General features: G+C 40.9%; 1 protein-coding gene and 1 long non-coding RNA gene across 2 annotated transcripts; both read left to right on the top strand.

Annotated features, from left to right (window-relative positions):
* The first annotated feature begins 15,719 nt into the window (after positions 1 to 15,719).
* LOC113359787 lies at positions 15,720 to 17,301 on the top strand. Its single transcript, XM_026603370.1, has 2 exons — positions 15,720 to 16,579; positions 16,728 to 17,301. Exons 1-2 carry the CDS (start codon positions 15,720 to 15,722, stop codon positions 17,299 to 17,301), a joined length of 1,434 nt encoding a protein of 477 aa, XP_026459155.1.
* A 2,245-nt stretch (positions 17,302 to 19,546) lies between these two features.
* Positions 19,547 to 21,069, top strand: LOC113315293. The gene is made up of 2 exons (XR_003342914.1): positions 19,547 to 19,772; positions 19,924 to 21,069. It is a non-coding gene; the product is annotated as an uncharacterized LOC113315293 (long non-coding RNA).
* Positions 21,070 to 21,867: the final 798 nt, after the last annotated feature.

The raw sequence follows: 21,867 nt of genomic DNA, 5'->3' as shown, positions 1-21,867 counted from the left end.
ATAACAGTGTCCAATCAATAACAGCCATGTCAGCAATGAGAGACACGTCACCATGCCACATCATCATGCATATCGATATGCCACGTCAGCGAAATACCCGTTGAAAAATGAAATGTCATCAATAAATGCCACGTTACCACTGCCACCTCAGCAGCATCGTCCAATCAGAGGCTGTCACGTCAACACAGAGATTCAGTCAGCAGCGAAGTGGTCACTGACGTCAGCAGTTACTAATGCCATCAGCGGATTCCGTTAACAAGGAATATTCCGTTACTGTTAGTGACGCCGTCGAAATATTCTCAGAATATTCCGCTAAGTTTAACGGTGTCAGTTAATGCTGTTAAATGCATCAGTGTGACGTCACTCGCCAGCGTCAGCATGACGTCATTACCACAAAACTGTCATCTTCTCAGGAAACGTTTGTGCCGGAGACAGCAGCAGATTGCTGCCGGCGTCCACCTCAGTCCGTCCATGTTCCCGTGCAGCGACAGCCATCCAACCACTTCTGTCCGGCAGTAACTCTGATTATGTGCGTTGCGTTTCAAGTTAGCTCCATAGTCTCGATTCAGTGCAATGCGTAGTAACTTAGCTGCATAGTTCCGGTCTGTTTACGCCCCAATCTTGTATAGTGAAGATTATTTACGCCCACCTATTGAGTTGAGTCGACTCACTGAGTTCAGTCGAGTCAAGCCTTTAACTCACATATGCTTTTAGAATTGGCTTAATTCATGGGCTTGGTTTGTATCCTTTTAGTTAGCTAAATTCCATAACCCTAAAAGAAGATTTTGGAAATGTCTAAAAGGTTTGTTGACCCATTTATTTCCAGGAGGCATGCATGGGCAAATTAATGCCAGCAGGCATGCAAGGGCCGGTTATTGGAAGAGGCATGCAGGGCCAGTTATGGCAATTGATGCCCATCACTAAATTAAATAAAAATGGAATATATACAGAAATAGGCCTTTTCTGGACCCTCGTTTTCATTTCTAGACCTCTTTTTTTATTTTTTACAAATCTAAGCCTACTAAACGGATTCCATCCACTTTTGTTATCTAAGTCAATTTATCGCGTTGACGGGTCAATATCACTTCAACATCTCGTACAGTGATATCTCATGGATATGATGAGATTACAATTATGCCCTTCAATACGTGTGTATGTAACATAGTAAATGTCTCCCCACGTGTGTGGTTATGCATCACTAATCAAAGATCTGGATGTGTAGTAGAAATATGAACGGCCATGATGGATAGGACAAATAAATTTTCGCCCCACGTGGAAATGGTTAGATAGCAGAAGGGAGAATATTTTCGCATTCTTCCGTTCTGTTTCTTCATCTACTCTCCGCTTCTTCTAAATCAAGGATTTCTTCATCAGGAATCTAGAGATAAGCTATGGGTTTTTCTGCAATCAAGGTTAATCGTGATTATTCATCAGAGATTGAAGATTTAGTCGTGGTTTTGATGGTAAGAAGAAAAAGACATCATTTTGCAAATGAAAGGTAAATCGTGAATAACCCACTATTTATTTTTGTTTGTCTGGTGGTTAATGATTGCAAGCATATTAAATGGATTGGGTTTTTTTATATGGTTTTTTGTGATGATAGTTTCTAGGGTTTGTCTGTAAATAAAATTGTTCATGTTGTTTTCTAGGGTTTTCTATGATGGGTTTTAATCCAATTTCATTGTTGATTTATGGTGATAATTATCGAGATTTGAGAGGAATTAGATGGATGAAGTACTCATGAGTGGGTTTAATATTCTCATAATGGTGTTGGTTTTAGTGGTTGTAGTGCAAATCTTGGGGGTTTTGGTTTCTGATAGCAATAGACAGCAATAAGGTAGCCGAGAAACATCAGTTGAGTTAATGATTTGTATCAAGGGATTATCATGGGTTTTGCGTTCTCAGGTTGGTTTTGTTGGATGGTGGTTGTATGGGTAGTCTGCAGTCTCCATGGCCGTGTATACATGGAAGAAGAATGAATCTCAAATGAAATATGGGGCTAATGAAAATGATTGCAAGAGAGGGTGGCTGTGTGGATACTGCTTCAGAGGTTCAAATAAATGATAGGACATAAAGCATCCGTGTAAGTACTGGATGTTAACATGACTATGAGACATATTATTCTTATTGAAGGTGTTACAAGGCTTGAGAACGGATAGGTGTTGATGACGCATGAGACAGTGGAGATGGATCTGTTTACAAGAGTGATTGGTTCTTAATGTAAACTGTTGAACAACGAGGTATTAGCTCCATGAGCTCTGTAACTGAAGAAGGGTTATGGATATACAGGGAAGACGAACATGTGATGCTTCCATTGTTGTATGGCTGTGAATTGAGAGGTGTTGTGGAAATTAGTGGAAGAAGGTGTTCAAAAAAAGTGATGTTGTCATTGTTATATGGCTGTGAATCGAGAGGCGTTGTGGCAATTAGTGGAAGAAGGTGTCCAGATGGACAGAAACTGAGATGGTCATAAAGAATGGAAAGTGGTCGGTGACAGAGTCTGAACTATGAACTGGGAATATGACCAATCCTAGTCCGATTTTCTGTGGGTAGATCTGTTACACGTGTACTCTATAAACAAGACCTTGGCCATTTGCTTTGAAATGAAATCTTTGTCGTTGATCTTAGATGGGTAGTTTGGGACTAAAACGTCTTTTAAACTGGGAAAATATGATTAAGTGGCAAATAACGGTAACTAACTTTCCATCCACCATTTTTGATCAAAACTTTCCTAGATTTGTAATAAATAAAAAAAGTGGTCTAGTTTTGTAAACCATAAAAAAACAACCCATCTCTAATCTTCTCATTAATTACTCAATTTCACCATCTACATTTTCACAGAACTTATTAAGAAAACCTAATTCTTAATTTCACTTCCTCCTTCGAGTCTAAATCAACAACAAACACCATCACCACAAACTACTTTATAATCTTTTACACCTCCTATCGATCACAAAACTTCCGTTTAATCTCTCGAATTCGAAAGAGAAGGAAAAACATGAGAAGAAAAGAGAAAGAAAAAGATAACAGAAAGAAAGAAGAAGAAGAAAAGAAGAGAATGAAATCTTCTCGAACCGGCTGGGAATAAGGTCGTCCCAAAATTCTAAAGGCATACGAGAAAAGGATAAGGGTAGCCAGGCAGCTAAGATATATCTTCTTTGTCCGGTGTCCAAATGACACGTTCGATTAGTCTATTTCTCATAAATTTTCGAGATCTATTCAACGGTACTAGTTTCATATCTAAATCGTTGTTAGATTAATTTCTATCAATTAACGTTCTTGTTAAACTAATTGAGTTATTATCGATTAATACGTCTCTTGACTAGTCTAATAGCGTTGACGAGCATGAGAGTCCTTACAGAAGATACCTATAACAGTGGATTATAAGTCCGTTTTAGGCAATTTCTTGTTGCTTGATTGTCGAGCTCCCTACATGCAATGCGAATGTAGGACGAGACTGGCTGCATGAGGTCGATGCAGTCATATCATCATATCATCAATGTTTGAAATTTATTGCCCCTGAAGGAGTCGTGAAAGTTAGGAGTGACCAGGTGGCCGCCCACAAGTGTCACGAGAGTGCTATGGATGAATACAAGAAGTGAGAAGTTAGCGGGAACCAAATCATGCGAGTCGAGCAGAAATAGCAATTACAAAATCCTCTCCCTCTAGAATCTTATATGGGACAGGACGCATCTGAACCCCCAACAGTTGAGAAACTGATCGGGGTCCAGATTGGAGATGAGAAGCACAAAACAACGTTCGTAGGGGCAGATATGCCTGCACACGAACATGATGGTTTGATTACATTGCTAAGGGAAACCGCCGGCGTTTTCGCATGGAGTTTTTCTGAGATGCCTGAGATAGATCCGAATGTAGCCTGCCACATGCTAAATATCGAAGAGAAGTTCCATCCAGTTCTTCATAAAATCAGGAATATGGCGCAAAGCAAAAAAGATGTAGTTACTGCAGAAGTCGAAAATCTGTTGGAAGCAGGCTTTATTCGACCAGTGCAGTATCCTCGCTGGCTTTCAAATGTCATACCCGTTCCAAAGAAGAATGGCAAAATTCGTGTATGTATCGATTTTACTGATTTGAATAAAGCATGTCCGAGTGATCTGTACCCGCTTCCACGGATAAGAGATTTGGTGGACGCAACCTCAGGGTATGGGAGACTGTCATTCATGGACGGTTTTTCAGGGTCAAACCAAATACCTTTGTTCGAGGAAGATCAAGAGCGTATTGCGTTGTGACTGACAGAGGAGTTTATTGCTATACTCTAATGTCGTTCGGGCTAAAGAACGCAGGAGAGACCTACCAGCATTTGGTAGACCATATGTTCAAGGATCTGATTGGGAAGTCGATGGAAGTGTATATCGACGATATGGTAGTGAAATCTGAACAAAAGGAGTCGCATTTTCTTGATCTGCAGAAGACAATCGATATCTTGAGGCAATATCGTATGAATCTCAATCCAACAAAGTGTTCATTCGGGCCGTCGTCGGGAAAGCTCCTTGGATACTTGATGACGCACAGATGAATCAAGGCGAATCCGGAGCAAATCAGAGCCATCAGAGAGATACCATCCCCAAGAACGAAGAAGGAGGTCCAGAAGCTAGTGGGACGATTAGCAGCTTTAAATCGTTCCATTTCACGCTCTTCGGATCGATTCAAACCATTCTTTGATGTGTTGAAAAAAGCAGTGAATTTTGGTTGGACGGATGAGTGCGAAAAAGCTTTCAATGAGATTAAACAGTATTTGTCAACTCCTCCAGTTTTGGTGAGTCCAAAAACTGGACAACCTATCGTAGTTTATTTGGTTTCAATGGAGAACTCAATAAGTGCAGTGTTGTTTGTTACGGATCCACATGAGAAGCCTGTTTACTTCGTCAGTAAATCTCTGACGAGGGCGGAAACACGGTACAAGAAAATTGAGAAGATAACGCTTGCACTTTTGCATGCATCTCGTCGCCTCAAGCCTTATTTCCAAGGTAGGAAGATCATAGTCTACTCGGAATACCCGTTGAAGAGAATCCTGGAACGTGTTGATGATTCCAGCCGACTAGCCATATGGTCAAATTTTCTAGGGGCGTATGAGATCAAGTACGAAACTAGAACTGCAGAGAAGAGACACGCCTTGGCTTCACTGCTAGCAGATTTTCCTGTGGACGATATGGAAACGGTTTTTGGAGAAGAAGAGGAGTTGTTCAAACCCATAGAGTAAGCCACTGATTAGACTGAGGGCGAGTCCGCAATGGAGGTTGATACACCTGAACCATTATGGACCGTATTTACTGATGAGTCATCAAATGTTGGTGGAGCAGGAGTTGGATGTGTCATCCTTACTCCCGAAGGTTCGATGATCGAGAAAGCGATCAGGCTGGGTTTTCAAGCATCAAACAATGAAGATGAATATGAAGCTGCAATTATCGGTTTAAAGGCTGTCAAACAGTTAGATGCGAAGAACGTTAAGCTGGTAACTGATTCCATGCTAGTAGTTAACCATTTTCTGGGGACCTACAGAGCCAAGGAATAGAGGATGGCCCTATATTTGGATCATATGAGAGAGAGCTGGCAAATGAATTCGACCAGTTCTCTATTGGGCAACGACCACGGCTGTAAAACAGGCACGGAGATGCTTTAGCATATCTTTCTTCCGCAGTCGAAACTGATACCACCCACTTCGTTGTAGTGGATCCAAGAGTTACATAGCATCTCCGACATCCACTTTGTTCCGGCTCTCGAACACGCTAGTGAGGGCGAGAGGGCAACTACATCAGCACAGGGAGATACCGAGAACGTTGACAGTAATATGGATGTTGACAGTCCAGTGATAGATGATTCAAGCAGTACTGTTGAAAACACTTCGGACTGGCGTCAACCTTATGTTCGGTATTTGACAACCAGTGAACTCCCAGAAGATGAACATCTCGCTTAAAAAGTGAAGAAGAATGCTTGGAGATATTCAATGATCGAGGGACAGTTGTACCACAAACCTGTAACTTTGGAGCCATTTTGGCGGTGCATATCAGCAGAAGAAGGGAAACAGATACTGGCGAAGGCTCATGAAGGAATACGTGGCAACCATTCTGGAGTGCGCAGTCTCGCGCACAGGATACTTTCCCAGGGATACTTTTGGCCATACATGCAGAAATATGCTAAAGAATACGCACAGAAATGTGTGCCATGCCAAGAGCACGCTCCAGTTCCTAAAAGTCCCGCCAACGAATTGCATCCAGTTTTTAGTCCCTGGCCATTCTCTATGTTGGGACTAGACATCGTCGGACCACTTCCCAAAGCTCCTGGAGGCGTTGAATTCGTACTAGCCGCTACTGATTATTTCACCAAATGGATCGAATCAGTGGCACTGGTACACGTTACCATACATGATGTGAAAATGTTCATATAGAAGAATATCGTCTGCAGATTTGGAATCCCAGACACGATAATATCAGACAATGGGAAGCAGTTCGATTCTGGGGTGATCAAAGACTTTTGCAAGAACCTGAATATTCGCCACAATTTCTCATCTCCTTACTATGCTTAGAGCAACGGGCAGGTGGAAGCAACCAATCGCTTTATTTTGGACAATATCAAGAGAAGGCTGGAGAAGGCGAAGGGAAATCAGACAGAAGAATTCCCTAGAGTCTTATGGTCCTATCGAACAACCCCAAAAATATCCACTGTATTTTCACCATTTACACTGGCTTATGGGACAGAGGCAGTCATACCCACCGAGGTACATCTGAAGACTACCAAAACTCGTGCTATCAAATCTGGGAAAAACGACAGCATACTGGCTTTGGATAAAGAGTTGCTAGAAGAACAAAGAGAAACAGCCTTACAGCGGTTGGTCCGATACCAACAGGCAATGAAGCTGAGCTATGGTCGTAAAGTTAGAGAACGGTCATTCAAACCAGGGGAATATGTCTTGAAGAAAACCCGAGCATCCACAATGGAACCAAACTGTGGGAATCTCGGAGCAAACTGGGAAGGTCCATACGTAGTGGACAGGCCAGCATCTCGAGGCTCCTACTACCCGAGGAACCTCGATGGTACTCAAGATTCAAAACCGTGGAATCCATGGAATTCGTTCCACTTGAAGTAGTTTTATCATTAGGTAAATTCGCATAGAGTAGTTTCAAACCTTGTTGTGCTACACTCTTTTTCCTTTATGATGGTTTTATCCCACTGGGTTTTTCACACAAAGATTTTAACGAGGCAGCTGTTGTCAAGCAGTAGGTACTTATCATATTATTTTTATTCAGAAATTTAATTCAATATTATTTTGGTATTCCGCACTTTATCAAAATTATTCGTGTTTAATTATAAGCTGTTGCGGACGTTCAAACCCGCAGTCAGCCATAAAAGGCAAAAACAGTACAGTTCGAGTCTATTGTCAGCAACGACTCTGACACCTCGCAGATAGGGTGAATGCATAGTTCGAGTATTTTTCCCTATTCCAATCGTATCCCCATCATATGGGACATCAAAAAATGTGGCGAACATTTTTCACCTGTCTAGGCATGTGAAAATGTACACATCTCGACTCTGCGCGCATCTTGAATAGTAGGATTGGCCCCCTGCGCGGATTCTAGATAGCAGAAAAACTCAACTTTTCATTCCACGCGCGAGAAAAATGCAGCAGCGAAGTGCACCCTTTTGCGAGCATTGACCAACATGACACCACAACATATTGGGGGCGAGTTATATGTCACCTCAACCATTTGGGGGGGGGGGGAGATATATGACATTCCAGCGCACTCATTACATTAATGGGGATGAGTTGCATAACACTCCGAACAACGCGCTTGGGGGCGAGTTATGCAACACTCCAGAAAAATGCAAAATTCAGTAGAATTGGGAATCCGAACTTCTTAACCCATAACAGGTCAGGGATTAAAAGGGGCGATGCTTGTACCCCTAATATTTTACACCAAAAATGGGCAAACTGAGGCCTAAAAAGCACCTCATGTTAGCCAAGTGTAGGAAAATTGGGCCCAAAAAGCACTCTATGTGCAATCCCATGTGTAAACAAGCCAAAAATGGCTAACTAGGCCACACTAAACACAATTACATCAAAGCCCATATGGAAAGGCCCAAATCAGGTTAGGGGGTGGCACATCCTTGTTAACACGTCAGCTTCCATGTCAATAAGAGTGTCCAATCAATAACAGCCATGTCAGCAGTGAGAGACACGTCACCATGCCACATCATCATGCATATCGATATGCCACGTCAGCGAAATACCCGTTGAAAAATGACACGTCATCAATAAAAGTCACGTCACCACTGCCACCTCAGCAGCATCGTCCAATCAGAGGCTGCTACGTCAACACAGAGATTCAGTCAGCAGCAAAGTGGTCACTGACGTCAGCAGTTACTAACGCCGTCATCGGATTCCGTTAACAAAGAATATTCCGTTACTGTTAGTGACGCCGTCGAAATATTCTCAGAATATTCCGCTAAGTTTAACGGTGTCAGTTAATGCTGTTAAATGCATCAGTGTGACGTCACTCGCCAGCGTCAGCATGACGTCATTACCACAAAACTGTCATCTTCTCAGGAAACGTTTGTGCCAGAGACAGCAGCAGATTGCTGCCGGCGTCCACCTCAGTCCGTCCATGTTCCCGTGCAGCGACAGCCATCCAACCACTTCTGTTCGGCAACAACTCTGATCATGTGCATCGCGTTGCAAGTTAGCTCCATAGTCTCGATTCAGTGCAATACGTAGTAACTTAGCTGCATAGTTCCGGTCTGTTTACGCCCCAATCTTGTATACTGAAGGTTATTTACGCCTACCTGTTAAGTCGAGTCGATTCACTGAGTTCAGCCGAGTCAAGCCTTTAACTCACAGATGCTTTTAGAATTGGCCTAATTCATGGGCTTGGTTTGTATCCTTTTACTTAGCTAAATTCCATAACCCTAAAGGAAGATTCTGGAAATGTCTAGAAGCTTTGTTGACCCATTTATTTCCAGGAGGTATGCATGAGCAGATTAATGCCAGCAGGCATGTAAGGGCCAGTTATTGGAAGAGGCATGCAGGGCCAGTTATGCCAATTGATACCCATCACTAAATTAAAGAAAAATAGAATATATAAATAAATAAGCATGTTCTGAACCCTCGTTTTCATTTCTAGACCTCTTTTTTTATTTTTTACAAGTCTAAGCCTACTAAACGGATTTCATCCACTTTTGTTATCTCAGTCAATTTATCGCGTTGACGGGTCAATATCACTTCAACATCTCGTACAGTGATATCTCATGGATATGCTGAGATTACAATTATGCCCTTCAATACGTGTGTATGTAACATAGTAAATATCTCCCCACGTGTGTGGTTATGCATCACTAATCAAAGATCTGGATGTGTAGTAGAAATATGAACAGCCATGATGGATAGGTCAAATAAATTTTCGCCCCACGTGGAAATGGTTAGATAGCATAAGGGAGAATCTTTTCTCATTCTTTCGTTCTGTTTCTTCATCTACTCTCCGCTTCTTCTAACTCAAGGATTTATTTATCAGAAATCGAGAGATAAGCTATGGGTTTTTCTGCAAATCAAGGTTAATCGTGATTATTTACCAGAGATTGAAGATTTAGTCGTGGTTTTGATGGTAAGAAGAAAAAGACATCATTTTGCAAATGAAAGGTAAATCGTGAATAACCCACTATTTATTTTGATTTGTCTGGTGGTTAATGATTGCAAGCATGTTAATGGATTGGGTTTTTTTATATGGTTTTTTGTGATGATAGTTTCTAGGGTTTGTCTGTAAATAAAATTGTTCATGTTTTTTTCTAGGGTTTTCTGTGATGGGTTTTAATCCAATTTTATTGTTGATTTATGGTGCTAATTATCGAGATTTTAGAGGAATTAGATGGATGAAGTACTCATGAGTGGGTTTAATTTTCTCAGAATGGTGTTGGTTTTAGTGGTTGTAGTGCAAATCTTGGGGGTTTTGGTTTCTGATAGCAATAGACAGCAATAAGGTGGCCGAGAAACATCGGTTGAGTTAATGATTTGTATCAAGGGATTATCATGGGTTTTGCGTTCTCAGATTGGTTTGGTTGGATGGTGGTTGTATGGGTAGTCTGCAGTCGCCATGGACGTGTATACATGGAAGAAGAATGAATCTCAAATGCAATATGGGGCTAATGAAAATGATTGCAAGAAAGGGTGGCTGTGTGGATACTGCTTCAGAGGTTCAAATAAATGATAGGACATAAAGCTTCCGTGTAAGTACTGGATGTTAACATGACTATGAGACAAATTATGCTTATTGAAGGTGTTACAAGGCTTGAGAACAGATGGGTGTTGATGACGCATGAGACAGTGGAGATGGATCTGTTTACAAGAGTAATTGGTTCTTAATGTAAACTGTTAAACAACGAGGTATTAGATCCATGAGCTCTGTAACTGAAGAAGGGTTATGGATATATACAGGGAAGACGAACAGGTGATGCTTCCGTTGTTGTATGGCTGTGAATTGAGAGGTATTGTGGAAATTAGTGGAAGAAGGTGTCCAGATGGACATAAACTGAGATGGTCACGGAGAATGGAAAGTGGTCGGTGGCAGAGTCTGAACTATGAACTTGGAATATGACCAATCCTAGTCCGGTTTTCTGTGGCTAGATCTGTTACACGTGTACTCTATAAACAAGACCTTGGTCATTTTCTTTGAAATGAAATCTTTGTCGTTGATCTTAGATGGCTAGTTTGGGACTAAAACGTCTTTTAAACTGGGAAAATATGATTAAGTGACAAATAACGGTAGCTAACTTTCCATCCACCATTTTGGTCAAAACTTCCCTAAATTTGTAAGAAATAAAAAAAGTGGTCTAGTTTTGTAAACCATAAAAAAAAAACCATCTCTAATCTTCTCATTAATTACTCAATTTCACCATCTACATCTTCACAGAACTTATTAAGAAAAACTAATTCTTAATTTCACTTCCTCCTTCGAGTCTAAATCAGCAACAAACACCATCACCATCACCACAAACTACCGTATAATCTTCTACACAAGAAAAAGATAACAGAAAGAAATAAGAATAAGAAAAGAACATAATGAAATCTTCTCAAACCGGATGGAGATAAGGCCGTCCCAAAATGCTAAAGGCACACGAGAAAAGGATAAAGGCAGCCAGGCGGCTAGGATATATCTTCTTCGTCCAGTGTCCAAATGACACGTTCGAGTAGTCTATTTCGCATAACTTTTCGAGATCTATTCAACGATACTAGTTTCGTATCTAAATCGTTGTTATATTAATTTTTATTAATTAACGTTCGTGTTAAACTAATTGAGTTATTCTCGACTAATATGTCTCTGGACTAGTCTAATAGCATTGACGAGCTTGAGGGTCCTTACAGAAGATATTCGAACCCTAATACTCAGTACAAATATTCATGTCAACACAACACAACCCATCTCTAATATTCTCCTTAATTACTCAATTTCACCATCTACATCTTCACACAACTTATTAAGATAACCTAATTCTTAATTTCACTTCCTCCTTCGAGTCTAAATCAGCAACAAACACCATCACCATCACCACCAACTATTTTATAATCTTCTACACCTCCTATCGATCACAAAACTCCCGTTTAATCTCTCGAATTCGACAGAGAAGGAAAAACATGAGAAGAAAAGAGAAAGAAAAGATAACATGAAGAAAGTAGAAGAAGAAAAGAAGAGAATGAAATCTTCTCGAACCGGCTGGAGATAAGGCCGTCCCAAAATGCAAAAAGCACACAAGAAAAGGATAAGGTCATCTAGGAGGCTAAGATATATCTTCTTCGTCCGGTGTCCAAATGACACGTTCGAGTAGTCTATTTCGCATAAATTTTCGAGATTTATTCAACGATACTAGTTTCGTATCTAAATCGTTGTTAGATTAATTTCTATTAATTAACGTTCTTGTTAAACTAATTGAGTTATTATCGATTAATATGTCTCTTGACTAGTCTAATAGCGTAGACAAGCATGAGGGTCCTTACAGAAGATACCTATAATAGTGGCTTACAAGTCAGTTTTAGGCAATTTCTTATTGCTTGATTGTCGATCTCCCTACAATGCAATTGTAGGACGAGACTGGCTGCATGAGATCGATGCAGTCATATCATCAATGTTTGAAATTTATTGCCCCTGAAGGAGTCATGAAAGTTAGGAGTGACCAGGTGGCCGCCCACAAGTGTCACGAGAGTGTTATGGATGAATACAATAAGTGAGAAGTTAGCGGGAACCAAATCATGCGAGTCGATCAGAAATAACAATTACAGAATCCTATCCCTCTAGAATCTTATATGGGAGAGTACGCAGCTGAACCCCCAACAGTTGAGAAACTGATCGGGGTCCAGATTGGAGATGAGAAGCACAAAAAAACGTTCGTATGGGCAGATCTTCCTGCACACGAACGTGATGGTTTGAGTACATTGCTAAGGGGAAACGCCGGCGTTTTGGCATGGAGTTTTGCTGAGATGCCCGAGATAGATCCGAATGTAGCCTGCCACAGGATAAATATCGAAGATAAGTTCCATCCAATTCTTCATAAAATCAGGAATATGACGCAAAGCAAAAAAGATGGAGTTACTGCGGAAGTCGAAAAACTGTTGGAAGCAGGCTTTATTTAACCAGTGCAGTATCCTCGCTGGCTGTCAAATGTCGTACCCGTTCCAAAGAAAAATGGTAAAATTCGTGTATGTAACGATTTTACTGATTTGAATAAAGAATGTCCGAGTGATCCGTACCCGCTGCCACAGATAAGAGATTTGGTGGACGCAACCTCAGGGTATGGGAGACTGTCATTCATGGACGGTTTTTCAGGGTATAACCAAATACCTTTGTTCGAGGAAGATCAAGAGCATACTGCGTTTGTGACTGATAGAGAAGTTTATTGCTATACTCTAATGTCGTTCGGGCTAAAGAACGCAGGGGAGACCTACTGATAGACGCATTTATGTGCCTAAATTGTCCTCAATGTTTCGTATTGTTAGTACTCGTTTTCGTCCTTATTATGGTGTTTTGTGTATTTTTAGGTATTTTTGGAAAATAAATATTGTTGGAAAAATCGGCTCGAAAAATCACTCGGAACACCCCGGAGGACACTTGCTATACGGAGCCCAGATTTGGTTAAGGGGCACCTCAATTACTAAGGGGCACCTCAATTACTAAGGGGCACCACAGGTCACCCCCAAAACATGCATATGTTATTCGCATCCCACATCTGGTTAGGGGGACACCACCTTCTTCGTTTGAACTTAAAAATTGGCGGGAAAAAAGAGCAGCTCTCTGGTGAATTTTTCGATCGAAATTTGAAGGATTTCTAGGTAGACTAAAGGGATGAAACTTAATGGGTAGTTGTGATATGTCCTCACAAAGCTGGTATGGGTGTTTGTTTCGATCAAAATTGGCTGGAAAATCCGTGACAGGAAAACAGGGCAGCCCGTGCATGAGAAGAATAATTCACGAGTTTTTGAAGATTTATGCGTGTTTTGCTCGTGTATGATGACTCTAGCAACACTCTGGACCGTGTAGAAGGAAAATAAGGAAGGTTGGACAGCTGCAGATGCTCGGATGAAGAAAAAATATCCGGAAAATATTTTCTTTAACTGCCGAGTTTAATGAAGAATATTGAGAATTTTTGCGTAATTAAATGGGGCTAAGGAGTATAAATATGTTGAGGGGGTCATAGAGAATCGGAGAGGAGAGATTGGGAGAAGTTTAGAGGACCACAGAGTAAAAAAATCGAATTTGCAGAGAGACCACCTGCTGCTGCTGCTGCCATTGAAGAACACTGAAGAACACGAAGAACGGACCTGCACCAGCAGTCGTTTTTGAACAGTGACAGCGACTCATACTGTGGGTCGCAGATCAGAGACAGACTTAAAAAACGCAACAATACAGTAACGGCTCTTTGTAACGGCTTTTGCAACATTTTTAAGTATTGCAAACCCGATTTTTATTATAATTCTCCCTTATTCATCATTTGTAACCCTTTGAGCATAAATGAAATCAACTTTTGAGCGTGTTTCCAACATGATGAGCGGCTAATTCTCTCGTAACCAAGGCAATAAACGAAGCTAGTCACACATGAACAATGGGTAACTATTTCATTTTCTCTAGTATTTAATTATAATTCACTCAATCACTGCTTTTGCAGAGTTCTTAAAAGTTTACATAATTTTCTTCATTAGTTGTGATTCAATTAGATAGGTTATGCTTTGGTTAGATAATCTATGCTTAAGGGATACAATTAATTTTTGAGAATATGTTTGATTATTTGTGGATTAAGAAATAAAGGATTAAAAGGATAATTAAAGTTATGAAATATTTGACATCATTCATGTGTAATAGTGGATTCTAGTGTCTTGGTTACCTCTCACCCACTTTGTTAATATTTTTGTATATAATTTTATTAAATCTTTAAATTTAATCTTCACAAGTCCGAGAGTTTGAACCTCATTACTACAACAACAATCAAAATTAATATCACATACCAGCATTTGGTAGACCATATGTTCAAGGATCTGATTGGGAAGTCGATGGAAGTGTATATCGACGATATGATAGTGAAATCTGAACAAAAGCAGTCGCATTTTCTTAATCTGCAGAAGACGTTCGATATCTTGAGGCAATATCGTATGAAGCTCAATCCAACAAAGTGTTCATTCGGGCTGTCGTCGGGAAAGCTCCTTGGATACTTGATGACGCAAAGAGGAATCACGGCGAATCCGGAGCAAATCAGAGCCATCAGAGAGATACCATCCCCAAGAACGAAGAAGGAGGTCCAGAAGCTAGCGGGACGATTAGCAGCTTTAAATCGTTCCATTTCACGCTCTTCGGATCGATTCAAACCATTCTTTGACCTATTGAAAAAAACAGTGAATTTTGGTTGGACGGATGAGTGCGAAAAAGCTTTCGACAAGATCAAACAGTATTTGTCAACTCCTCCAGTTTTGGTGAGTCCAAAACCTGGACAACCTATCGGAGTTTATTTTGGCTGCAACGGAGAACTCGGTAAGTGCAGTGCTATTTGTTACGGATCCACATGAAAAGCCTTTTTAATTCGTCAGTAAATCTCTGACGGGGGCGGAAACACAGTACAAGAAAATTGAGAAGATATCGCTTGCACTTTTGCATGCATCTCATCGCCTCAAGCCTTATTTCCAAGGCAAGTAGATCATAGTCTCCTCGGAATACCTGCTAAAGAGAATCCTGAAACGTGCTGATGATTCCAGCCGACTAGCCATATGATCAAATTTCCTGGGGGCATATGAGATCAAGTACGAAACCAGAACTGTAGAGAAAAGACACGCACTGGTTACACTGCTAGCAGATTTTCCTGTGGACGATATAGAAACGGTTTCTGGAGAAGAAGAGGAGTTTTTCAAACACATAGAGTCATCCACTGATCAGACTGGGAGCGAGTCCGCAATGGAGGTTGATACACCTGAACCATTATGGACCGTATTTACTGATGGGTCATCAAATGTTGGTGGAGCAGGAGTTGGATGTGTCATCCTTACTCCCGAAGGTTCGAGGATCGAGAAAGCGACCAGGATGGGTTTTCAAGCATCAAACAATGAAGCTTAATATGACGCTGCAATTATCGGTTTAAAGGCTGTCAAACAGTTAGATGCGAAGAACGTGAAGTTGGTAACTGATTCCATGCTAGTAGTTAACCAGTTTCTGGGGACCTATAGAGCCAAGGAAGAGAGGATGGCCCTATATTTGGATCATATGAGAGAGCTGGAAAATGAATTCGACCAGTTCTCTATTGGGCAGCGACCACGGCTGGAAAACAGACACGCAGATGCTTTAGCATATCTTTCTTCCACAGTCGAAACTGATACCACCCGCTTCGTTGTAGTGGATTTCCAAGAGTTACATAGCATCTTCGACATCCACTTTGTTCCGGCTCTCGAACACGCTAGTGGGGGCGAGAGGGAAACTATATCAGCACAGGGAGATACCGAGAACGTTGACAGCAATATGGATGTTGACCGTCCAGTGATAGATGATTCAAGCAGTCCTGCTGAAAATACTTCGGACTGGCGTCAACCTTATGTTCGGTATTTGACAACCAGTGAACTCTCAGAAGATGAGCATTTCGCTAAAAAAGTGAAGAAGAATGCTTGGAGATATTCAATGATCGAGGGACAGTTGTACCGCAAACCTGTAGCTTTGGAGCCATTTTTACGGTGCATATCAGCAGAAGAAGGGAAACAGATATTAGCGGAGGCTCATGAAGGAATATGTGGCAACCATTCTGGAGGGCGCAGTCTTACGCACATGATACTTGCCCAGGGATACTTCTTTCCATACATGCAGAAAGATGCTAAAGAATACGCACAGAAATGCGTGCCATGCCAAGAGCACGCTTCAGTTCCCAAAAGGCCCGCCAACGAATTGCATCCAGTTTTTAGTCCCTGGCCATTCTCTATGTGGGGACTAGACATCATCGGACCACTTCCCAAAGCTCCTGGAGGCGTTGAATTCGTACTAGCCGTTACTGATTATTTCACCAAATGGGTCGAAGCAGTGGCACTGGTACCCGTTACCAGACATGATGTGAAAAGGTTCATATGGGAGAATATTGTCTGCAGATTTGGAATCCCAGACGCGATAATATCAGACAATGGGAAGCAGATCGATTCTGGGGTGATCAAAGACTTTTGCAAGAACCTGAATATTCGCCACAATTTCTTATCTCCGTACTATGCTCAGAGCAATGGGCAGGTGGAAGCAACCAATCGCGTTATTATGGACAATCTCAAGAAAAGTCTGGAAAAGGCGAAGGGAAATTGGACAGAATAAATCCCTGGAGTCTTATGGTCCTATTGAACAACCCCAAACTGGATTTTCACAATTTACACTGGCTTATGGGACAGAGGAAGTCATACCCACCGAGGTACATCTCAAGACTACCAAAACTCGTGCTATCAAATCTGGGAAAAACGACAGCATACTGGCTTTGGATAAAGAGTTGCTAGAAGAAAAAAGAGAAACAGCCTTACAGCAGTTGGTCCGATACCAACAGGCAATCAAGCTGAGCTATGATCGTAAAGTCAGAGAGCGATCATTCAAACCAGGGGAATATGTCTTGAAGAAAACCCGAGCAGCCACAATGGAACCAAACTGTGGGAAGCTCGGAGCAAACTGGTCCATACATAGTGGACAGGCCAACATCTCGTGGATCCTACTACTTGAGGAACCTCGATGGTACTCAAGATTCAAAACCGTGGAATCCATGGAATTATTTCCACTTGAAGAAGTTTTATCATTAGGTAAATTCGCATAGATTAATTTCAAACCCTGCTGTGCTGCACTCTTTTTCCTTTATGATGGTTTTATCCCACTTGGTTTTCCACACAAAGGTTTTAACGAGGCAGCTGTTGTCAAGCAATATGTACTTATCTTATTATTTTTATTTAGAAATTTAATTCAATATTATTTTGGTATTCCACACTTTATCAAAAAATTTCGTGTTTAATTATAAGCTGTTGCGGACGTTCAAACCCGCAGTCAGCCATAAAAGGCAAAAACAGTACAGTTCGAGTCTACTGTCAGCAACGACTCTGACACCTCGCAGATAGGGTGAATGCATAGTTCGAGAATTTTTCCCTATTCCCATCGTATCCCCATCATATGGGACATCAACAAATGTGGCGAACATTATTCACATGTCTAGGCATGTGAAAATGTACACATCTCGACTCTGCGCGCATCTTGAATAGTAGGATTGTCCCCCTGCGCGGATTCAAGATAGCAGAAAAACTCAACTTTTCATTCCACGCGCGAGAAAAATGTAGCAGTGAAGTGCACCCTTGCGCGAGCATTGAGCAGCATGACACCACAACATATTGGGGGCGAGTTATATGTCACCTCAACCATTTGGGGGGAGGGGGAGATATATGACACTCTGGCACAATCATTACATTAATGGGGACGAGTTGCATAACACTCCGAACAACGCGCTTGGGGGCGGTTGTGCAACACTCCAGAAAAATGCAAATTCAGTAGAATTGGGGAACCCGAACTTCTTAACCCATAACAGGTCAGGGATTAAAAGGGGGCGATGTTTGTACCCCTAATATTTTACACCAAAAATGGGCTAACTTAGGCCTAAAAAGCACCTCATGTTAGCCAAGCGTAGGCAAATTGGGCCCAAAAAGCACTCTATGTGCAAGCCCATGTGCAAACAAGCCTAAAATGGCTAACTAGGCCACACTGAACACAATTACATCAAAGCCGATATGGAAAGGCCCAAATCAGGTTAGGGGGTGGCACATCCTTGTTAACACGTCAGCTGTCATGTCAATAACAACAGTGGCCAATCAATAACAGTCACGTCAGCAATGAGAGACACGTCACCATGCCAAGTCAGTGAAATACCCGTTGAAAAATGACACGTCATCAATAAATGCCACGTCACCATTGTCTCCTCGGCAGCCTCGTCCAATCAGAGGCTGCCATGTCAACACAGAGATTCAGTCAGCAGCAAAGTAGTCACTGACATCAGCAGTTACTAACGCCGTCAGCGGATTCCGTTAACAAGGAATATTCCGTTATTGTTAGTGACGCCGTCAGAATATTCTCAGAATATTCCGCTAAGTTTAACAGTGTCAGCTAATGCCGTTAAATGCATCAGCGTGACGTCACTCTCCAGCGTCAGCATGACGTCATCACCACATAATCGTCATCTTCTCGGGCAACGTTTGTGCCGGAGATAGTAGCAGATTGCCGCCGCCGGCCACCTCAGTTCGAACATGTTCCCGTGCAGCGACAGCCATCCGGACACTTCTTTCCGACAGCAACTCTGATCCTGTGCGTCGCATTGCAAGTTAGCTCCATAGTCCCGATTCAGTGCTGCGTAGTAACTTAGCTACATAGTTCCGGTCTTTTTACGCCCAAATCTTGTATACTGAAGGTTATTTACGCCCACATGTTGAGTGGAGTCGACTCACTGAGTTCAGCCGAGTCAATCCTTTAACTCACAGATGCTTTTAGAATTGGCCTAATTCATGGGCTTGGTTTGTATCCTTTTACTTAGCTGAATTCCATAAAACCTAAAGGAAGATTCTGGAAATGTCTAGAAGGTTTGTTGACCCATTTATTGCCAGGAGGCATGCAAGGGCAAGTTATTGGAAGAGGCATGCAGGGCCAGTTATGGCAATTGATGCTCATCTCTAAATTAAAGAAAAATGCAATATATATACAGAAATAGGCCTGTTCTGGAACCTCGTTTTCATTTCTAGGCCCTTTTTTTTTTTTTTTTACAAATGTAAGGCCTACTAAACGGATTCCATCCACTTTTGTTATCCTAGTCAATTTATCGCGTTGACGGGTCAATATCACTTCAACATCTCGTATAGTGATATCTCATGGATATGCTGAGATTACAATTATGCCCTTCAATACGTGTGTATGTAACATAGTAAATATCTCCCCACGTGTGTGGTTATGCGTCACTAATAAAAGATCTGGATGTGTAGTAGAAATATGAACGACCATGATGGATAGGCCAAATAAATTGTCGCCCCACGTGGAAATGGTTAGATAGCAGAATGGAGAATCTTTTCTCATTCTTCCGTTCTTTTTCTTCATCTACTCTCTGCTTCTTATAAATCAAGGATTTATTCATCAGAAATCGAGAGATAAGCTATGGGTTTTTCTGCAAATCAAGGTTAATCGTGATTATTTACCAGAGATTGAAGATTTAGTCGTGGTTTTGATGGCAAGAAGAAAATGACATCATTTTGCAGATGAAAGGTAAATCGTGAATAACCCACTATTTATTTTGATTTGTCTGGTGGTTAATGATTGCAAGCATGTTAAATGGATTGGGTTTTTTTGTATGGTTTTTTGTGATGATAGTTTCTAGGGTTTGTCTGTAAATAAAATTGTTCATGTTTTTTTCTAGGAATTTCTGTGATGGGTTTTAATCCAATTTCATTGTTGATTTATGATGCTAATCATCGATATTTGAGAGGAATTAGATGGATGAAGTACTCATGAGTGGGTTTAATATTCTCAGAATGGTGTTGGTTTTAGTGGTTGTAGTGCAAATCTTGGGGGTTTTGGTTTCTGATAGCAATAGACAGCAATAAGGTGGCCGAGAAACATCGGTTGAGTTAGTGATTCGTATCAAGGGATTATCATGGGTTTTGCATTTTCAGATTGGTTTGGTTGGATGGTGGTTGTATGGGTAGTCTGCAGTCGCCATGGTCGTGTATACATGAAAGAAGAATGAATCTCAAATGCAATATGGGGCTAATGAAAATGATTGCAAGAAAGGGTGGCTGTGTGGATACTGCTTCAGAGGTTCAAAGAAATGATAGGACATAAAGCTTCCGTGTAAGTAATGGATGTTAAAATGACTATGAGACAGATTATGCTTATTGAAGGCGTTACAAGGCTTGAGAACAGATGGGTGTTGATGACGCATGAGACAGTGGAGATGGATCTGTTTACAAGAGTGATTGGTTCTTAATGTAAACTGTTGAACAACGAGGTATTAGCTCCATGAGCTTTGTAACTGAAGAAGGTTTATGGATATACAGGGAAGACGAACAGGTGATGCTTCCATTGTTGTATGGCTGTGAATTGAGAGGTGTTGTGGAAATTAGTGGAAGAAGGTGTTCAAACCAAGTGATGTTGTCATTGTTATATGGCTGTGAATCGAGAGGAAATTGTGGCAATTAGTGGAAGAAGGTGTTCAGATGGACAGAAGCTGAGATGGTCACGGAGAATGGAAAGTGGTCAGTGGCAGAGTCTGAACTATGAACTTGGAATATGACCAATTCTAGTCTCGTTTTCTGTGGCTAGATCTGTTACACGTGTACTCTATAAACAAGACCTTGGCCATTTGCTTTGAAATGAAATCTGTGTCTTGATCTTAGATGGGTAGTTTGAGGGACTGAAACGTCTTTTAAACTGGGAAAGTAAAGTATGATTAGGTGGCAAATAACGGTAGTTAACTTTCCATCCATCATTTTTGGTCAAAATTTGCCTAGATTTGTAAGAAATAAAAAAAAAAAGTGATATAGTTCTGTAAACCATAAAAAAACAGGCCCAAATCTGTAAAAAGCCCAAGAAAAATCAATATTATTTATGATTGAGGAGGCATGCAGGGCATGTGAAGACGTTTCACTCGAGTAAAACGTAAATTGGCACCATATAAATACTGGGGTTCACAACCCCAAAAGGTATGCAATCTTCCCCAAAAAATTATTTGTGAAAAACTTAAACTAACTTAAACATCGGAGGGTTTTTGGCAGGTACCCCTCCCCCCATACTGTTCTATTGGAGATTAAAGAAGCGGATCGATCTTCAACAAAATCATCATCAAATTCGTATTTGGGGTAGAAGTATTTTTACCATGCAAACACTAACTTCTTCTCAAAAAAATTCTATGAATTCCCCCATAATAGCATCTCCATTTCAGGAAAAGTGATACTATCAGCTTTCATTTTTATCTGAAAATAGGTCAAGTAAAAATATCATTTTTCCTGAAACGGAGGGGGTATTGATTTCTAGCAATTCCATAACCTATGAAACTTCCATTGCTATCTTTGCCTAGGCTCTTGGACCTGTATTATATCAACAACTGGTTCAAACTAGGTTCTGATCAAAACAAAACAAAAAAGATTGGTTTTTTGGGGACGAGCATTTTTTTGGGGACCATAAGACATTAGAAGTAAATCTAGGATCTACATATTTATATTAATACCAAAATTACCCTCTGATTATTTTTGTATAATGATTAGTTAGTGTGATTAATCATTGATTAAGGTTAAATTAATAGATGTTTTTTTATTTATTGAAGTAGAATTATTGAGTGACAAAAGTAATTGAAGAAGAATAA

This window comes from Papaver somniferum, chromosome 1, assembly GCF_003573695.1.
Source record: "Papaver somniferum cultivar HN1 chromosome 1, ASM357369v1, whole genome shotgun sequence".
Classification (NCBI taxonomy): domain Eukaryota; kingdom Viridiplantae; phylum Streptophyta; class Magnoliopsida; order Ranunculales; family Papaveraceae; genus Papaver; species Papaver somniferum.
Note: the sequence above shows the minus strand (reverse complement) of the source record. Positions and strands in the feature narration are given on the sequence as shown.